The 19,439-nt window shown below is 52.0% G+C and overlaps 6 protein-coding genes across 6 annotated transcripts; 3 read left to right on the forward strand and 3 right to left on the reverse strand.

Moving 5' to 3' along the window:
- Nucleotides 1–162: 162 nt before the first annotated feature.
- CPAR01_12349 (major facilitator superfamily transporter) lies at nucleotides 163–1,812 on the forward strand (the record flags this gene model as incomplete). Its single annotated transcript, XM_060496606.1, has 3 exons — nucleotides 163–702; nucleotides 758–1,465; nucleotides 1,528–1,812. The coding sequence occupies 3 exons, from the start codon at nucleotides 163–165 to the stop codon at nucleotides 1,810–1,812; spliced, it is 1,533 nt and encodes a 510-aa protein (XP_060344139.1).
- Nucleotides 1,813–2,253: 441 nt separating this feature from the next.
- On the reverse strand, nucleotides 2,254–3,923 carry CPAR01_12350 (FAD binding domain-containing protein; the record flags this gene model as incomplete). The annotated part of the gene is made up of 4 exons (XM_060496607.1): nucleotides 2,254–3,054; nucleotides 3,122–3,318; nucleotides 3,378–3,715; nucleotides 3,760–3,923. 4 exons carry the CDS (start codon nucleotides 3,921–3,923, stop codon nucleotides 2,254–2,256), a joined length of 1,500 nt encoding a protein of 499 aa, XP_060344140.1.
- A 1,514-nt stretch (nucleotides 3,924–5,437) lies between these two features.
- Nucleotides 5,438–6,916, reverse strand: CPAR01_12351 (tannase and feruloyl esterase; the record flags this gene model as incomplete). Its single annotated transcript, XM_060496608.1, has 1 exon — nucleotides 5,438–6,916. The coding sequence occupies one exon, from the start codon at nucleotides 6,914–6,916 to the stop codon at nucleotides 5,438–5,440; it is 1,479 nt and encodes a 492-aa protein (XP_060344141.1).
- Nucleotides 6,917–7,521: 605 nt separating this feature from the next.
- Nucleotides 7,522–8,171, forward strand: CPAR01_12352 (uncharacterized protein; the record flags this gene model as incomplete). The annotated part of the gene is made up of 3 exons (XM_060496609.1): nucleotides 7,522–7,575; nucleotides 7,683–7,865; nucleotides 8,004–8,171. 3 exons carry the CDS (start codon nucleotides 7,522–7,524, stop codon nucleotides 8,169–8,171), a joined length of 405 nt encoding a protein of 134 aa, XP_060344142.1.
- A 1,338-nt stretch (nucleotides 8,172–9,509) lies between these two features.
- On the forward strand, nucleotides 9,510–11,319 carry CPAR01_12353 (P450 monooxygenase; the record flags this gene model as incomplete). The annotated part of the gene is made up of 5 exons (XM_060496610.1): nucleotides 9,510–9,749; nucleotides 9,807–9,926; nucleotides 10,009–10,108; nucleotides 10,181–10,834; nucleotides 10,898–11,319. 5 exons carry the CDS (start codon nucleotides 9,510–9,512, stop codon nucleotides 11,317–11,319), a joined length of 1,536 nt encoding a protein of 511 aa, XP_060344143.1.
- A 1,179-nt stretch (nucleotides 11,320–12,498) lies between these two features.
- On the reverse strand, nucleotides 12,499–18,924 carry CPAR01_12354 (TPR/MLP1/MLP2-like protein; the record flags this gene model as incomplete). The annotated part of the gene is made up of 3 exons (XM_060496611.1): nucleotides 12,499–13,115; nucleotides 13,169–18,568; nucleotides 18,636–18,924. 3 exons carry the CDS (start codon nucleotides 18,922–18,924, stop codon nucleotides 12,499–12,501), a joined length of 6,306 nt encoding a protein of 2,101 aa, XP_060344144.1.
- Between the last annotated feature and the right edge of the window lie 515 nt (nucleotides 18,925–19,439).

A 19,439-nucleotide genomic window follows, 5' to 3' on the forward strand; every position in this document is an offset into this window, starting at 1 on the left:
TCCACGCGATCCTTACACCCCATTAGATATAGGTGCGTCATAGACAGCCGTGATATCAGTAGAGGCGCTTCGACGGGCAGTCCCATATAACGATGGCAGAGCCACTCGTCCCTACTATTGCTACAGCCTGAAGTTCCAGCCGCGTCTCCTCATGCCATCACCATGAGCTCCGACGGAAAGATCGATGTCGAAAAGGCCACACGCTTTGGTGGTGGTCAGTCCGAAGTATTGGTCGGAGAGGTCAAGGACATCAAGAACGCTGATGCTGCGCTGGTATTTCTTCGAGACGGCGGGGATGTCACACCCATGACAGCGGAGGATGAGCGCCTCTTAAAGCGCAAGATTGACTGGCGAATCGTTCCCCTCATGTTTGCGTGTTACATTCTCCAGTATCTTGACAAAACCTTGATCAACTACGCGAACGTCATGGGGCTACAGAGCGACACCAATATCACTGGCGATCAATACTCCCAACTGGCCATGATATTCTACGTCAGCTATCTAGCATTCGAGTTCCCTCACGCTTGGGGCATGCAGAGATTCCCAACGGCAAAATACATTGGGATTATGGTCTGCATGTGGGGTACGGTGTTGGCAACTACATCAGCCTGCCACAACTGGGCCGGGCTAGTTGTGACGAGAGTCCTTCTAGGCGTTTTTGAGAGTGCTGTTGCCCCTTCACTCATCGTCATTACGACCATGGTCAGTTTTCATCGTATTTTCACGTGCTTGAATCCTTCTAATGTTTCATCTACAGTGGTACAAACGTCAAGAACAGCCTCCTAGGATGGGCATCTGGTATCTCGGCACTGGTGGCGGCACCATCGTCGGCTCCCTCATTTCTTTCGGTTTTCAGCACTACCATAGCTCCGGCTTTACCTCATGGCAGATCATGTTTCTCATCTGCGGCTTGATCACCATTGCTATCGGTATCACGGTAGTTCTGATTCTTCCGGATAATCCGATGAGCGCACGCTTCCTCTCCCGCGAGGAGAAAATTTGGTCTATCGAGCGATTAAGAAGCAACCAGACTGGCATCGAAAACAAGCGATTCAAGCGCGAGCAGGCGATCGAGTGTTTCACAGACCCACAAACCTATCTTTTGGCGCTCATCACCATCGCTTCAAATGTGCCCAATGGAGCCGTCTCCTCGTTTCAGGCCACCATTATCAAGGGGTTTGGGTACACGTCTAAGGAGACTGCACTTTTATCTATCCCTTCAGGTGCAGTCAGTATCGTCTCGATTCTAGCGGCTACCAACGTGGCAGGGAGATTCAATCAAAGAGCTATCAACATTATTTGCCTTCTGATACCCGGTGTCATCGGAGCTGCGCTGATGGCTTTCCTACCAGAGGACAGTAAAGCTGGTAAACTGATTGGAAACTATATGACGAATTGCATTGGGGCAACTTTGCCGTTGTTGTATTCTCTTGTTGGTGCCAACTACGCCGGTCACACCAAGAAGGTACGTGGGACTTTTTCTCGACAGTCTTTCTGTCAATCCAGAACTAATGCGTGAGGGCGTAGGTCACCATGAACGCCACTTTGCTCATCTGTTTCTGTGTTGGTAACATTATCGGACCCTTGACATTCACGGCTGAGTCTGCGCCCGGATACCTCCCAGCCAAAACAGCAATCATCGTAACCTGCGGGTTGGCGATGATGTTCACGTTGATGCTAAGGTACTATTACATATGGGAAAATAAGCGACGGGATAGATTTGTTCAAGCAGGAGAGCTTAGCCACTTGAAGGATGTCGAGTTCAGCGATATGACTGATCGTATGAACAAGGAGTTTAGATACACCCTTTGAGGTTATCTTTACCTTGACAATGACTGATGTAGTTAAGACGACGGCACGAGGCTCTGGGGGCATATCTACATTTGGAAATGTACATGCAGAGTTTGCAGAGAACCTTTGAATATCAAGCAGCTTTCTGCATGCGCATTTACTTTAAGCAAGAGCTTTCGCAGGAGGAAGTTTGTGTCGTAATACGACGAGCTCTTACGTAACTTCCTAGCCTGCCCAACGTCTTCTGGAAAGGTCATTCGATCTATACTTTATATTGGCCTTTTGGTAGATGCCAAGACTCAAGAGAATCCGAGGCGATGAGGTGTCAATGATTCGCTCATGAGAAGCTGGGTGTGAGTACATAAGTTCGGCCTAACATCACGCGATTCAATTGATTACCAAAGCTAACCACGAAAGTACGCGGGTTGAATTCTTCGTACTTGGAATCTGGATAGTTTGGACTTAGAGTTTGAATCCTCCGGTCCTGTTATGGAACAGGTCCTCTGGATCAACCGAAGCCCGCACTCTTTCCGCCAACTCTCTCTTCTCTGGCTTCAATCTTCCCCAGTAGTCTTGTCGAAAGTATCCATCGTTCATGAACAGGGGCCTGTAGGCGTCTGGAAGAGTGCCGTCTTGGACAAATCCATCAACACGAGACTTCATACCAGTATACAGTTTGACCATGGTATCATCAACTGCAGCGTCATCCAGTTGAAACAAGTAGGAGTAATCAAACTCGAAGATGATTCTGTCGAACCCATCATCAAGATCCAGCAGATCGCCACCTCTCTCTCGGCTGATCCGGGCTAGTGACTTCGGTATGGGCTGAAAAGCCATCGAGGCAATGATCCCAGCTACTCCTGACTTTACAGCTGACGTGTTGTACCAATGGTCATAGTAAGATCGCATCACCTTTGCGCCTGCTGCAGCTGGCGGAAGAGGTGTCGTCTCCGTAGCGATAGTGTAAACACTACCTTTCAAGACGAAGACGTTGTTCGCTTTGAGCAAGTCGGTGTAGGACCTCGTCTTACAAGTGTTGAGCGACGATTGGATATCCAAGAATTCGTCAAATACTCCAGATGGAGGCTGTGGTCCGTCGTAGAACAGAAAGAAGATCCAGATGTTGACGCTGTTCAATACAGTCAACTCTGAAGTTGCGATGATGGCTGCCTTTGGATCATGATAATTCTCAGTAAAGTTTCGAATCGCCGCGAGTATCTCATCTGTTTTGTCGCCGCCAAATACCAAGTTTCCGCCCCATATCTGCCCCTTGTATTAGCAGATTCTGTCACCAATGGGAAGTCGCTGGTTGAGGGACCAAAGCACTTACCTGTCCTATTGCATGCGCTTGCAAGTTATACCTTGTTACGATTCCGTACGCATTGCCACCTCCTTTTATGGCAGCAAGAAGGTCCGGATTGGAAGTATTGGAAGCGGTGACTATCGATCCATTCGCAAGTACCATCTCCGCTGACACTATGTTGTTCGATGCCCAGCCGTATTGAGTGCTGAGAAAACTGAGCCCCCCTTTGAAGAACGTTAGATACCTCATTCCATGCAGGCGCCAAAGTTGAACATCAAGATACCTCCTAGAAGATAGCCACCCACGCCGACATTCCCGATGCGGCCCCCAACGACAGTCACTCCAGTTCCCTCGAGAGCTTCGTGAACCTCTTCCCATTTGTTTCCGGGACCGACGCTGACCGTGTTATTCTCCTTGTAGTACACGACTTCCTTTAGCCCTTTTGTAGAGATCAAAGGGCCACCTTGCACGCTTGCAAAGTAATTGTTCGGGTTATGTCCTCCCGACTTAACAGCAAACTGTTCTTTGTTATTAAGCAGGGCCTTGACAATAGCTGAAACCTCTGTAGCACTCGTTGGAACCAGGATACAGTCTGGCTTCAGGTTGCTGCAAGCAGTCGACCTACTGGCGATTAAAATAATTCAGCGCTGGATCAATGAGCCTACCAATAGTTTTGTTGTTCCTGGGTGTACTCTATCTCAATCCCCTGGTATTGTTGGATCTTCGTCGATGCGGATAGCTGTTGACACGTCGCAGATAGAGACTCAACGCATATTGCCAACCCTAAACACACGAAGAGCGTCAATAGCCTTGATGAATCAATGTTCATGACGGGCAGGATGACAAGAGTGCAAAGTCAGTGATGCAAAAGTCTTGCGAGCGTAGTCTGGAGGAGGGGCACGAGAGTCCTATTTAATGTAAATACTCTAGACACATCATGTAACAAGCACAGCTGAGGTCAGATGGGTCTTCCCTCTGCATGTACCAATCAAAATTTCTGAGATGCGATTGCTGTCAAGTTGGACACCTTCCGTAAATGTAGAAATTGGGGCGCCACGATGCTGCTTTAGATGGCATCGCTTGTCAAGTGGATCAGACGATGCGGTCGCATAAGTGCTGACAATCACACACCTTCTTATCCAGCCACATCGACTACAATAGGAAATCACATCGGCAGGCTGCTCGGTTCAAAGATGCTAGTGATTGTTCAAAGGCTCTGAGTTTCGTATTTTCGGCTGTGACTTTTCGCGTACTCGTGCTTTTCGGAAGTCCACACAACCTCGCGATGAAAAGCCAAATGTTGAGGGAACATCGCTGTACTCAAGTTTCAGCTCTACATGAAAGCTGACCCTAAGCGAGTGGCATTCTACTCAGACTATTGAACGGTGTGGATAGCTGATAGGAGCAGTCGTTACTTTTTTCTTCGCTGGCAACATCGATCATTCGTCAATGCCTGGTGTCATGGATTTTGTCTCCATCCACTGCAAAGTACAAAACCTTCCTCTGCCCTCCTGCAGGTGAACCTGTGATCTTCTAGAAGGTGATAGGACGCTGATACATTGGTGGACACCTTGGGCATCAAGAATCAATAGACATCAATAGGCGTGGGGGAGTGTTGCAACGCAGGAGGTCCGAAGCCACCTACCTACCCTGTGTGTGGATCCGTTGGTGGTGTGCTGCGTGACTGTGTGACATGGCCCAATGAATGCTTCGATTGTTGAGCTATTCACCGCAGTGCATGCGGAAGTCGGAGTCGCGGCCTAGCGAAAATCACAAAGGATGCTGCAGGCTTATTCATGTAGGATACCTAGATGAGAGGCCATGTTTCTTGAGAACATGGAGTTACATCTACCTCCCCATTTAGCGAGCTGACCATACGTAATGATAGCGATGGCCCCTCGGTGTAGTCGCCTGGGGGAATCCTTGGCTATATTGATTCAATAACGTGCTTCTCCGCTTACTGCTGCAGGTGTACCAGACAAAGATATGTCCATTATTGGCGTCCACTCACGATGACCAATTCGAAGGTAGCAGCACTAAGAAACAGCGACCTCGCCTCTAATTTACGTCCAATCACCTTTAGTCCAATACAGAAGTGGTGTCCAAATTCCGGATCCGCCAAAATACCACGAATATTTTCGGACTGTACATGTTTAGGTCCCATGCGATACCATCCACAAAAAAAAAAAAAAAGAGAAAGAAAACGCATCTCCGTGTTGTTGATGTCGCCGTCTGTGAAATCCAACGATCATTTCTAGGCGCACTCCCAGCTGTCTGCCAAATCAATTTCGCCGGTAACGTAACGAGCCTTGAGAGGGTAAGGACAAATAGGTCTCTGTCTGACTATTCCTCGAAGGACATTGTGGCCACCAACTTCTGAGGTGCAATACCCTCTTCAACCCATCGCATGATGGCATAAATTCCGTTATGGTCGGCATCGTCGCTGCCCGGCACGCCATGGGTAGCTCCGCCAATCGTCGAAATACCGGTGTACCAGGGCGCGGCGGTGCTACCAGTACAATGAAAAAGACCCGGAACCAGAAACATACGGTAAAAGTTGTCAAGATTGATCTGCATAGCTTTGTAAACTTCCTCGTAAAAGTATATGCTTGCCCCGCAGCTGATTGTGTCATCTGCAAGGCCATGAAGATGGATCAGCTTGCCACCGCGGTTCTTGAAAGCAGATAGATCGTATTTATCGGCAGTCGAGTTGCCGGGGTCAATGGTATCAATCAGCTTCACGGTGTTGAAGTCGAAACTTCGCCAGTCCCAGTCTGTGTCGTTCACCACCATGTTGATGACGTATTGTAAGCCGATCGCAGATGGCTCCTCCGTGCCGCTCGCTACAAACGCAAGACTTGACCCCAGTGATGGCTTGGGAAATACAAAAGTTTGATCAACTTCGACATAATCGCTTGTCAACTGGCGGAGAGTATTGATCTGCTGCGGCGTCAAGCAGCTTGAGGCGTTGTTGTTTGTTGAGGTGCAGAGCATGGCTTCAGGGCGGAAGTCGCAGGCGTAAGGATCCATAACGATGGAGTCCGTGATCCCGTCCTGTGGATCACATTGCTTGATCATCTCAGTCAAGATGAGCTGCAGCAGAGAGACTAGAATGTGTTTCGGATCATCAGATGGCAAGTTGAGAATGCCTCTCTGCACGCCTGCTGCACCAAGGCGGGTTGTCCACCAAGCTGGCGCGTTCACAAGAACGCCGTCAAAGTCCTCGGGAAATTCCTGCACCTCCTTAAGACATTGGCGGCCTCCAGTTGAGCAGGCAACGTAATAGGAATAATCCGGTACAGATCCATAGTACGCAGTTAGGACCGCCTTGGCCACAACAACTGAGCCGTGCATTGCACGATATCCCCAGTCGATCATGGCCTCTGGATTGTTCAGGGCCCAAGAGGTGTCACCGAACCCAGAGATGTGTCCTGTATCGGTTGACATGGATGCAAACCCGTACTGAGAGAACATTCCCATGTATGCCCAGTTGGTAAACCCGCCAAAGCCGCCGTTACCAGTGGCCATGAATCGTGGGTTCCAATTGGTGGGCATGTAAAGGGCGAAGTTGTAGGAGGAAGTAGCAGATGAGATGAGATTGACACCGACTGCGCATCCTTGTGGCAACGCAGTAGCATTTCCAACGGCTGCTCTGTCGCCAAAAGTACCATTCTCGGCGACAAAGTTGACATAGTTGATGGATACACCAGGAGGTAAAACCTCTGTGATCGATTCGAGGGAGCAACGGGAAATGTCAAGATTTCGAGCCTGACAATGGGCAAATGAGAATCCAGTAAGGAATAGAAAATAGAGGTTGATCATGTTGTAACCGGAGAAGAAGAAGAGGTTTGCTGTGAAGAAGGAGCGATATGTCTTAATTACAAACCTTTGATTAGAGTCGTATATATATACTTATGCTCCCAGAGCCAAGTTACTTGACTTGATGCCCGTGAGGCTGTGTTTTGCAAATCGGAGCTCGCCGTTGCGGTGGTCAAAACACCCGATCGGTACCATCCTGGCACCGATGCCGACTTTAAGGGATCTGGTTAATTTGACGTCGTGCTTGGCAGCTGCGTGGCTTCCCTCATTTCTCCCCTCTTGAGCACCTCAGAACTCATTCTCTCACGTGGTCGCTGTCTTGAGCCCTGGCTTTAGTCTCTACTTTTCCCCTCATTCTCATTATTCTTCTTCGGCTCATTACTGATCCACTGTAAGTACTGAATTTGATCTTGCTTTACCTCAAGGTATATATAGTTACGTTGCAGTATCAAGTTTTTTTTGGGGGGGTTTTTTTTTTAAAAAAGATAAAAGGAAGGAAGGAAGAAAGGATAGAAAGCCTTGGATTTAGTTTCAGCTCAGAGTTACGTGCAGTCAACGCACACGCCGATGTGCTTTTCCAGCAAAGCTACAACGCTGCAATCTTAAGCATGGTTATAAGCCTTGGTGGCTTCAGAAAGGCGCCAGGTATCCGCAACGCTGCGGTTCGTCCTAGAGCAGTCTATGTGAGTAAAACAGAGCCTACATCACACCACGTCAATTTCTTCTCGTTTCCCCTCACTCATACCGATAACGAACTGGCTGTCCGCAGAGTCTCATCTTTCATCCCGAGTATTGCCGTGACGGAGTGCGTCCGGATGATCTGACTCCCACTCCACAGCAATGCGCTGCTGTCCTGATGCATGTACTTTGCGAGCCTGAATTCGGGGACGGAAGTATGGTGGAGACGAAGTTGGTTGGAAGCAAGGATGATAACTCCGTTAGCGTCAGGGAGGTAATCGCCACTGCATCTGAGCTATTCCACAGCCGGACCGGTGGGACAGAACAACCACCTGGTTGGAGAGGAGGTTAAGATAGCCAAGAAACCCAAAGAGATTGGCATGAGGGCCTCATATATCTGTGGTATGGGTAGAGAATGATCCTGACTGTATTACCGAGTGCAACCAGTGCACGGTTCTCCCAGGTTTTACAACCGATTGCGCTGCGAGGTGATCTATTCGGAAAACACATACTAGAGTGCCTTGGACGTCAACATTTACATCGAGGATATGGGTTCAAGAGGATTAGGCGGCGTGCATGATGTGGACCCAACCTAGGGCGATAAAGTTGCCGTCACGGGCTGTAACTTCTCTGCTGCTGTCAGACCAGAGCCAGAATTAGATCTTCGCATTTCAAGACTCCCGTTCGTGAGCACCATTCATGATGAATCCCTAATCATGATCTATAGTACTCCACGGGAACCTCTTGCCCAGTCCCGGTTTTTACTTGTGGGTCGTGATAGGCTTAGATCACTCGAAAGACCACACTCAACCCCAACTCCACCGCACTAAGTCATATTGAAGCTCATTCGATTGCCGCACTCCCCAACGCTCCACAACAAGCAGAAATATCCCATGCCTCGAGATTATAGATGCTTTCCCTGCCGGTCATCCGCATCCACAACAGCTCCAGTGGAATCTGGGCTCCTGGAAGGGTGGCCGAGTTGGTTATGGCGCCAGGTTAAGGTCAGCTTAACTTCTGTTTCCTGGTGGGGCAACCCGCGCGAGTTCGAGTCTCGTCCCTTTCAACATTGTCTTTTACTTCGCCCATTGATTGTGCATTATCTTACGTTGGAAAATTATCCTCCTTTTTGTCTGCAGGCTGCTGGCTGATGAGGATAGTACTTGCGACAATCTCTGTTAGTAGTTGGCTTTCAGTATGTAAGGTAGCTCATACAAGTGTTTAATACATCATGTTGGTGTTTTTGGTCAAGCATGCGCGAGATGTATCTAATGAGTACCATGTAGCCGGAATCGCAATACTGCTTTAATATCTAGCATCAACTACTCAGAGACTCGGACTACGTAGCATGTTACTGGTAATCAGACATCTCTTTCGAGGCACACTTTCTGGCCTAGTCAGTACTCATTGTGAATCAGGAGTCCTTGTTCACTTCTCGGTATATCTCACCGTGAAGAGCTTCAGTCTCCAACGAACCCCTGGGTCTGTGGGTTCGTGCAGCTGATCCGATTTCATCCCCCGCTGCCGCTTAAAATAGAGTTCACAGCGTGTATCAGCACGGCCTCGCTGGATTCGAAAGGCCGAACCATGACAAAGTCAAAATACTGTTACACCGAGTAATGTAGCATGCAATTCAGGATAAAGGACAGAAATCCCACTTCATCCCAAGGTCTGATATCTCCTCATCGTGTTCTTCGTCCAGCGGCACGCAGGAAAAAAAAAAAAGAACGCTGCACACCCATCCATTTTTGACTTCAGACAACCAGTTACTTTGGGCAGAGAACTAAGAGCAACCTGAAGCCACAAGATCCTCATTGACATCGAGGCACAACTGCCGAGCTTCCCCGCGTTACCAGCCTACGCTAAGACGGTCAAGACTAGGATCACCATCGCAGGGCTTCCATATCTCCGAAACAACATGGGCATCCTCCTACAACCTCTCGTTGACTACCATCCATGGAACCAGCTTGGAACCTTGACGACACTATTACTCGCTTCTCTCGGTGCTGTAGGACTTTTGGCTTGGCATTTCCGCGAAGATAAGCCGTACGCGGGCTTCAAATTGATCGGCAAAGAACGAGGAGAATGGTCATATGAGAAGGCGAGAGAAAGATGGAACAACAACGCCTTCGAGCTCTTGCGGGCAGGATTCAAAGAAGTATGCTGAAATTGACTTCAATCTTTGAGAATTCACGATATTGACCTGAGACCGTAGACACACGGCCGGCCATTTCAGGTGATATCCCCGTTTGGTCCCTTGGTGATGCTACCTCCGAGTCTATGCGACGAAGTTCGGAATGACAAACGCTTAACATTCACCGGGTTCATCGACCGAGTAAGTCTGTAGAATAGGAAACTTTGAATTGACCAAATGTCAGGGCCTATGAGCAGAATTCTTCTAACCTCGGCGGTCATAGCAATGGCTCACGCGGTATCCCGGCTTGGATATCCTGCAAGATGGGCTTAGGGGAGAAATCATACAAGAAGCCATGCGGAAGAACCTCAACCAAGAACTGAGTAAGTGAGCTCCTCGAAACAGCGAGAGACAGGCAAAGACATCAAAAGCGCCAATGCTGATCGGTATTTCAGTGTACTTGACGGAGCGACTCCGCGAAGAGGCGTCTCTCATCCTCAGAGAACAACTCCCGTCAAGCAAAGAATGGCAAGAAGTCAAATTCTTTCCCGTGGCCACTCAACTTGCTGCACGCTTATCTGCAAAGATCCTCCTCGGGGATCGTCTCTGTCGCGACAAAGAGTGGATAGCAGTCTCCATCAACTTCACCGGTGTCATTCTCCGCGCAGGCCGAGCTCTGCGCGCCTGGCCTGTTCTTCTCCGCCCACTGGTGCATCGCTTCGTGCCGACGCTGAAGTACCTGCGAAGTCAAATCACGCAGGCACGAAAGATTATGGAGCCGGAGCTTGCGGCGCGAAGGCTCGCGAGGGATAAGAAGGAAAGACCTATGGATTCATTGTCGTGGATTGACGATGTTCGGCGCGGACGAGAGTTTGATGTCGTCGCTGGGCAGCTATTTCTCACATTTGCGGCGATTCACACGACGTCTTCTGTGGTGACTGCCATATTGTATGATTTACTGGCGTATCCAGAGTATTTCACTCTGCTGAGAGAAGAGATTGTCAAGGTGTTTACCGAAGATAGGGGTTGGAGCAAGAACAGTCTGTTCAAGTTGAAGTTGATGGACAGCTGTATGAAAGAGAGCCAGCGATTGCACATATTGGGTCCTCGTAAGCACATTCGGGTCCTACCGCGAGGATCTTGAACCGAGGACCTGCTAACACGCCCTCTAGATATCATGAACCGCAGAGTCGAAGAGGCCATGACCCTCTCTGACGGAACCCACCTCCCAAAGGGCACCTTGATCACCGTAGCCACACACAACACCCGCGATACAGCACTCTGGGGACCCGAGCCCGAAAAGTTCGACGGCCACAGGTTCCTGCGTATGCGTGAAGAGCCGGGGCAGGAGAACCGGTGGCAGTTTGTCTCGACGAGTCCAGAGTTCCTCGCCTTTGGCCATGGAACGCACGCGTGCCCGGGACGATTCTTTGCCAGCAACGAGATGAAGATTGTGTTGGCGCATCTAATCATGTACTACGATTGGAGGATTGTGGAAGGAAAGCCCCCGGCAAGCATGTTCGTCAGTCGCTTTGTGCCGGATCCCAGGACGGTTATTGGGTGCAGGGCGAGGACCCCAGAGATTGAGCTGTGAGAGAGAGACAACACACGAGAAGCAAGACATGAATGAGCAGAAACGATTCAAAATTTACTCAACCACAAGGTGGACAAAAGTGTCGAGAAAAGCAAAAAGAGATTGCGTCAATCGCTGACGGGAATTGAGCCCGACGTGGCTAGGCAGAGTCAGTGGTGATGTTCCATGATCATCATGTGGCATTGAGCTATAACTTACGGGTCGAACCCACAACCTTGAGATTAAGAGTCTCACGCTCTACCGATTGAGCTAGCCGGGCGGATAGAATCCAATGGCTTGGTATGTTGCCGTGAGCAAGCCGGAATCAATCCATGGAGCCTTTGGTGGATTGGACCAGACGGGGTGGTGTATATTATTTTCACGGCCCATCTCTAGACGTGTTGTGTCTTTTGACAGGGTTACCGCGTTTCCGGAGGGTAGGGCTTGTTTGCTATGGACTCCGGTGCGGGTCCTGGAGATTGTTTGAGAGGGGCCGGACGAAGTCCCGGGATCAAGAGATCTGCCATGACACCAGCTTTTTACCTTTGCGCGAGTCGAGTAGTCAGTTTCCAGGCCGATGTGCTCTCAATTGGAGTTGGTGGACGGTCCGGTATGCAAAACGTGCCAGCTTAGCCTTCTTTTCCGTTTCAGACTGACAGACTGACAGACTGTCTGACTATCTGACGGAACACATTACAAATCCTCGAATTACAAGGAAAATACGTCCGAGTAGGATACATTCGAGTAGCTCGTTGTGCCAGGGCTCTTTGAGTTGCCTCATGGGTAGAAGTAAGTTGCTTTTACCTGGTAGGTGAGGTAGGGATGATGGAGTATCTCAACTCATGGGCTCTGGAAATTTGATGAACCACGACAGATGCGATGGCTCATTGTATCTGATCGAATCGATGAGGCATATCGCCGTGTTGTTCAGATTTGGCCGTCCTTACGTAAGAATCAAAGAGGGTGAAACTGTAGCAGCACGCGGCTGGCAACAAAAACACATCTGCTCAACATAGGAAAATTCATTTTGTAGAGTATATGCTGGTTATACACACTCGCAGACCGTTGTGGCCTGCCCGTTTTCATCCATTCCTTGAACCACCTTGCACCCCTTTTGCATACCGATACAGATTGAAAGCTGGAAAGCAATAACCACCGCTATTACCACATCGCCCACGAGCTCGTGTCTCCAGTCGAGACTCAGTGTCCACCTCCTCTGGCTCGCTTCGCACCAGCATTTCCGCCGGCCTCGGAATCTCCTCTAGGCCGCTTGTTACCAGGCTGGAAATCGTTGGCACCAGGGTTCAACGAGCCGGCATTTTGTCCTCCTCGGCCACCACCACGTCCGCCACGTCCTGCTAGACCACCTCTCTCTGCACCTCCGCTTGACACCCTATTTCCGGCAGCGTAAGCGCCACCCCGACCACGACCAGCTGCACCGCCTCGTCCTGGAAGAGGGATGCCACTCCTTTGGCCTGGGGCAGCCTGAGCCGGTGGTTGCGGTAGCCCATGACCTTGCGGTGCGGTCTGACCCGCCGGTGCCCCTTGTGTACTGGAAGCGAAGGGGTTCTGTTGCTGTTGTGGTGTTTGCTGCTGCTGCTGTCCTTGTGTACTCTGTGAGAACGGGTTGGCCTGGGCCGGAGTGCCATTAGCAGCACCGGCCGCGAACGGGTTCGCTGCAGCATTGTTGGCTGCCGGCTTGGTATCCCCAGGAGTAGGTATTTGTCTCTTCTGAGGGATGCTACTGCCCGGCGCAGGGATTCCGCTAGTAGCAGCCCCGGTTGATGGTTGTGCTTGGTTGGTTGAGGCTGGTGGGGCTTGAGGACGGTTAGAAAGAGTAGAGTTTGCACGTTCATTTGGAGTAACTCACCAGGTGTCGGGGCAGCAGCTTGGGCTGGTGTGGCAGCTGAGGGCGCCGAGATCGAAGGACGGGGTGCGGCGGGTTGTGCGTTGCCAGCGAGCTTCGCCGGGCTTTGCTGCGGCGCGGCGGGAGCTGGTTTGGCAACTTTAGCTTCCTCCCAAACTTCCCCAACGGGTCTTTGAGGTGTCTTTGTTGCGGCCGTGGACACGACTTCGATCTTGGCGTTGGCACCTCTGAGCTGATTGTCCTTCATGTTGATCTGCAGCGCAGACTTCTTCTGTGCCAGCAGCTGACCTTCCTCGCGAGCGTTTGCGATTCTCTGCTCGAACTCGGCCCTCATGCTCGTCTCTGTCTCGTTCTTAACCTTGGCAGTCTGTTCCTCGAGTTTCTTTCTAAGATTTCCCGACATAATGTTCCGCACGGTAGCATTGGTAGAAAGGAACTTCCGAATCTCGGCATCGGGGAGTTGAGATAGATCCGCAGCACCAGCAGGTGTACCGGTCATTGGCGTTGCCGGAGCTGCGTCCGGGTCTTGCTGCTTGATGGGCGTCGCAGGCACAGCCGGTTGTTCGCCCGCAGGCTTAGCAGGTGCGGCGCCTTGCTGCTCAGCCTTCCAAATGACCTTTTCTTGCTCTACCCTCGTGGCGAACTCGGCTTCCATCTTCTCGCGAGACTGGCGTAGCTTCTCATTGAGTGCGTTGCGCATCTTATCAGACCGCTCCTTGATGGTCTGGGTGATGTTCTCTTCGAGCTCCTTCGCCTTGCGGTCAGCCTCTGTAGCCTTGGCTTCGGCGGTAGCAATCTTCTCCTCCAAAGCCTTCCGCTCAGTGTCGGATAAGCCACTCGCGCCGTTTGTGGCAACAGGCTCCGCCGTCGACTGGGCGGCGGGCTGAAGCTGCGCCTGGGCAGCCTGCTGTGCAGCCTCGACAGCCTGGTCTCTCTCGGAGACGGCTGTCTGCAGTTGCGATCGCAGGGCCTCAAGCTCCTGCTCGGCGGTCGTCTTTTGGGCTGAGATGGCTTCCAATTGGGTTCGCATCTCGGCGAGTTGCTGCTCCAACTGGGCGACTACTTCCGAAGATACTGGTGGAGACCCGTCTGTCGTGGGTTGAGCGGCAGGAGGTGGCGCGCTAGATTGGTTGGCTTGAGCATCCTGCTGTAGCCTTTGTACCTGTTGCTGGAAGTTCTTGACTTGCTGCTCAAACTCCGCACGCTGCTGTGTTGTCGTCTGCAAATTCTGTCTTGTTGTCTCGAGCTCGGTGTTCATAGATTTGAGTTGCTGCTGCAGTTGTTCACGCTCAGCAATCGCAGCGTCCTTCTCCGTGACCGCCTCGTTCCGTGCACCAATTGCCTCATTCTTCTCGCCAGTGATCTTACGTGACCGCTCTTTGAACTGATCGGTCATGCGTTGGCGAGCGTTCGCCCAATTGGTCCTCTCCGTCTCCAATGTCTGCTTGATCTCCTCGAACTCTGCTCGCAGAGGGCCTTCAGACTCTTTGAGAGCGTCGCGCTCGGCCTGCAGATCATTGATGGTCTGCTTGAGTTGCTCCATCTCGGCGGGATCAACGCGGCCGTACTTTGTAAGGATGCCCTCGGTTCGCTTCTGCCACCTGTCGCGGTCCTCCTGAACTTGCTTGATTTCTTCCTCGAGGAAGCCCTTTTGAGTCTGGAGCTCCTCGATCCTAGCCTCCAGAGGCTGTACCTTGCCTTCCAATTCCTCGATCCTGGTGTTCTTCTCGGAGATTTGCGTCCGGGCGTGGGCGAGCTCGTTGCGGAGGGTGGCACTGCTCTCACGGTAAAGGTTGAGTTCGTTGAGTTTATCCATCAGATCCTTGTGAGCAACGGAGGCTTGACCGCTCTCAGCTTGTGAGCGTCTCTCCTGGTCGAGCTTCAACCGAGCCTCATCGAGCTGGGATTGGGAGTACTCGAGCTGTTGCTGCAGGCGTTTGGATTCCTGCACCTTGAGGTCGTACTGCACCTCCAAGATCTCCTTCTCCCGTCTCAGATAATTGTTGAGTTCCCGAAGACCGTCGGCTGCACCGTCGCTGCTAGTTTCCGCGCTATCGTTGCCGTCCCCGGCCGCCGCATTGCGACCCTCCTTGAGCGCAGAGAATTGCTTCGTGATGCTCTCCAGCTGCTCGTGCAGAAGCTTGTTCTGTGCGTTGACATCATCGCGGCGAGCCTTGATTTCTGACATTTCCTGCTCGATTCGCTGTTTCCTCTCTTCCCAGGAACTTTCACTTTGAGACAGGGCAACTTTGGCCGACTCCGCCTCGGCTCTCAGAGTCGCCGTCTGGCTCTTGAGCTCGTTGTACTCGGTGCGCAACTGTTGAACGAGCTTCGCAGCCTCGGCGTGCTTGACAAGTTCGTGTTCGTAGTCCTGTTGAGCCTTGGCGGTGATCTCTGACTGAGCACGAAGGTCCTGTTGGTGGAACTTGGCGGCTTCTGAGTGGCGGTCCGCTTCTTCCTTCAAACGCTTCACTTCCTCGTCTAGAATCGTCTTCTCATCCTCGTACTTGCGGGCAACTTCGGCTTGGGAGTCGCGGAGGTGGGACAGTTCCTTGTTGGAGCTAGCGAGTTCCGATGACAGATCTTCAACACGCTGCTCCAACTCCTTAATCTTGGCGTCCTTGGCCGCGAACGCAGCATCCATCTCCTCCCTGAATTGCTCTGTGGTGGTTGTGAATTCGGTAAGAGCTTCTTCATTTTGTTCGCTGAGTTGCTTGTATTGCTCTGTCTGTTCCCTGGCATTCTCGAGGTGAGACTTAGCGATGTCAAGCTCCCTCTTGAGGTCGGAAACCTCATTGATTAACTCGCGAACCTCGGCCTCGCTGTCTTGGTCAGTCTGGGTAGGAGGTGCCATCGTGCCGGGCCTTGGCGTTGGCCGGGGCGCCAGGCGACCAGCTCTGTCTTCCGCATTGCGAAGTTCGATGGTGAGCTCATCAACGCGAGCTTGCAGGTGGTCGCGGCTGGTCTTAACAGCGACGTGCTCCTCGCGAATCTGGCTCAGACTGGTAGAGAGCTCATCGATGCGCTTCTGGGCTTCGCGAGCATCGAACTCCTTCCTGAGCTGAAGCTTCTTGCCTTCTTCCATTTCATCAGACAGCTTGCGCTTCGTGCTGTTCAGCTCTTGTTCAAGATTTTCGATCTTGGACTGAGCTTTCCGCCTGTACTCAGACTCAGAAATGTCACGCTCGTTCTGCATGGATTGCTGGCTTGCCAAAAGATTGTTGAGTCTCGTCTTCTCCTGCACAAGACTCTCGTTGTCTTGATTGAGACGATCCTGGATGTCCTTCCATAACTTCTTCTCTGCCTTGAGGTTGGCCGCCTCGTTTCGAACGCTCTCGAGCAAGCCCTTGGCATCGATGAGTTCTTCGGCAACTTGCTGGGTTCGGATTTCGTGCTTGATGGAGTCCTCTGAGAGCGTCTGGTTGCGCTTCTGAATCTCCTTGTTCTCGCTCTGCAGCGCAACAAAATTGGAGTGGAGCATCTCGTATCTCTCGGAGGCAAGGGTAATCTGGCTGGTAATCTTTGCAACCTCGCCCTGAAGGGAATTCTTCTCGCTTGAAAGCCTGTCAATCTGCTCCCGCAAGGAGCGACGGACGGATTCCTCGTCGTTTCGGTAAGTGTCGAATTCGACTTGCAGATTACGCAGCGCAGCTTGTGGGGACAGGCCGTCACCTTCCTCAGTCTCGATACTAGTGAGGGGGAGGCGCTGGCCGTCGTCGGAGCCAAGGATAGAAGCGAGCTCGCCGGCAGAGGCCTTTTGCTGAAGGAGACGTCTGAACATGTCGCGCTCGGACTTGAAGCTCTCCATTGTTGATCTCAGGGACTTGGTCTCTTCAATCATGTTGGCGAGCTCTTGTTGCAGTCGCTCGACCGATTGGTGATCTTCCACAGCCTGGCTCTTGGCGGCAACAGCCTCTTCGCTCTCCATCTGCTCTGCCAGCTCGCGGGTTACTCTCAGAAGTTCTTGATTCTTGGCTTGCAGCTCCTGAATGTCCTTGAAGACGACGAACTTCTGGGTAATGAACTGGTGGGTATCCGACATGTCGTTGAGAGCGCCCTCGGCGATTTCTCCACGGGAAAGTTGCTCCAGGCGGACCGTCTCCTCGCGAGTCAGCTGCTCCAAGCCCTTTTCGCGGGCATGCATGTTGAAGACCAACATCTGGATCTGTGTACTGAGGTCACGAAGTTGTGTGCGGAGGATCTTGGACTCGGCCTGAGCGTTGGCCAAGGCACTCTCAGCCTTTCGCGCGCTCTTCTTTGCTGCGTCGCGCTCTTCGAAGCTTGACTGAGATAGTTCGGACATCCTAGTAATTTCGGACCTCAGGGTATCGGCCTCATTCTGGAGCTCCTCGATCTCGGGTGTCTTGGCTTCCAACAGAGCAATCATATTGTCGAGCTCCTCGGCGAGTTGTTGATTACGGCGCTTCTCTCCGGCCAGCTGCCCCTTGACCTTGTACAATTCGTCGATAGCCTGTGTTGCGGTGATGGCGGACTTATTTCGCGCAGAAGCAGGAGTAGCAAAAGGCGAGGCAGGCCTTCCGAGAAGGGATCCATTCATACGGGGTGTCTGAGGTGCAGATCCCGGTGGGGGTCCTTGTTCAATGCGGGCGTGAAGCTCGTCGACCTCGCCCTCAAGCTGAGTCACCCGTTCCTCCAGGGCACGGCAAGTCTCCCTCTCGCGTTCGAGCTCGTGCTGTATACGACGGACTTCGTTTGCATGCTTCTCCTTCAAGGCTTCCTTCTCGCCCTCTAGGGTCTGCACACGGGCCTTGTGACTGTCGGCAAGTTGGTTGGTCATATCAACGACGCGCTGCTTGCTCTCGATCTCGTGCTTGTAGCTCTCCTCGCTGCGGGCGAATGCTTCCTGTTGTTGCTGGACCTTGGTGAGGGCCTCTTCCGCCTTGGCTTGAGCTGCGTCGAGGCGATCTCGGAGCTGTTGTTCACCTCGCTTCAGGGATTCGATACTAGATTTCGCGTCTTCGTTTTGTCGTTGTAATTCGGCGATCCGAGCGCCCTTCTCGCGGCGGTACTTGAGAGCTTCTTCGCTCTTGGTCTTGAGCTCGGTCTCGAACCATTCGCCATTGCGTCGAGCAAGATCGAGTTGTTGTTGTAGTGACTCCTCTCGGTACTTTGCGCTACTCACAGCGGCCTGAGCAGCCTGAACCGACTGCTGCAGAGCCGTGATCTCCTTTTGGAGCTGGACGTTCTTCTGGTGCTGCTTCGCCAACTCTTCAGACAGCTCTGAATCGCGGGCGTTTCGAGACTCAAGCAAAGCCATATTCGCGCGATTGGAAGATTGTAGGGACTCGACGCGGTCGCGGAGAGTAGTGATCTCGGAGTCGTGATCGGATCCGCGGGACTTGAGCGACTGGAGCTCGTTCTCGACCGTTTGTCGCTTCGTTTCTGTCATGGTCAAGTTAGTCACCCAGAAATTGATACCCCAATCGAACAATCTCGTCATTGTACAGACCTTCTTCTTTGAGCTTCTGGCGAATCTCCTCGACATCCTTCAGGGCCTTGTCGGCTGTCGCCTTGAATGTCTGGCATCTTGATTCGGCGCTGTGGTGTGCGCTTTCGAGCTCGATGTCGACCTGAAGCTTCTGAGCATATAACTCATCGTGCTCGCGTGCCTTCGCAATGACGGCTTCGAGGAGGCTCGCGACGAGCTCGGGGGTCGGGTCGGTTGTGGCTGTCGAGACCGTCGACTCGGACAGCCCTAGGTGGCCGGCCACATAGCCGATATCCACCGCCGCTGCCATGTTGTTGTAAGCTCAGGGTCTAGTCATGGACATCGAAAGAGGATTGCGAGGTCGTTTGTGGTCGGAATGTAGGTAGGTTTGTTTGGCGATGGGCTCGCTGCGTCGCGCGTCAAACACCCCACCGGTCGGGAAGGCTGAGGTAGGTGTTGCTGTGATGGAAACAGAAGCAGGGAGGACAGCCCCACGGAAAAAGATGAGAAGTCTCTCGAGAGCCGCCAATTTTGGTAGAGGCGGTCAAGAGTTGATTCCAAGCGACAAGGAATTGGGTGGGATTTGGCGGCTAATTGGCAGATCGCAAGATTTTGGGAAGAGCGCGACCAGGCGAATGTTTTCTGGCCAACGCACAGTGCAGGTACAAGGCTGGGAGCTGCCTGCAACCACGGGCGACAAAGGTACTCGTTGGGCCAATCAGGGGGCCTTGCAGAAGGAAGCTGGATTGACACCCGAGGATCATCCGGATGAGTCATCAACAGCTTCGCTCAATCCTGGTGGGACCCTCTCTCGGTGAGTTGATG

The sequence above is a fragment of the Colletotrichum paranaense genome (genome assembly GCF_030867605.1).
Source record: "Colletotrichum paranaense strain IMI 384185 chromosome Unknown Scaffold_11.1, whole genome shotgun sequence".
In the NCBI taxonomy this organism is placed as follows: domain Eukaryota; kingdom Fungi; phylum Ascomycota; class Sordariomycetes; order Glomerellales; family Glomerellaceae; genus Colletotrichum; species Colletotrichum paranaense.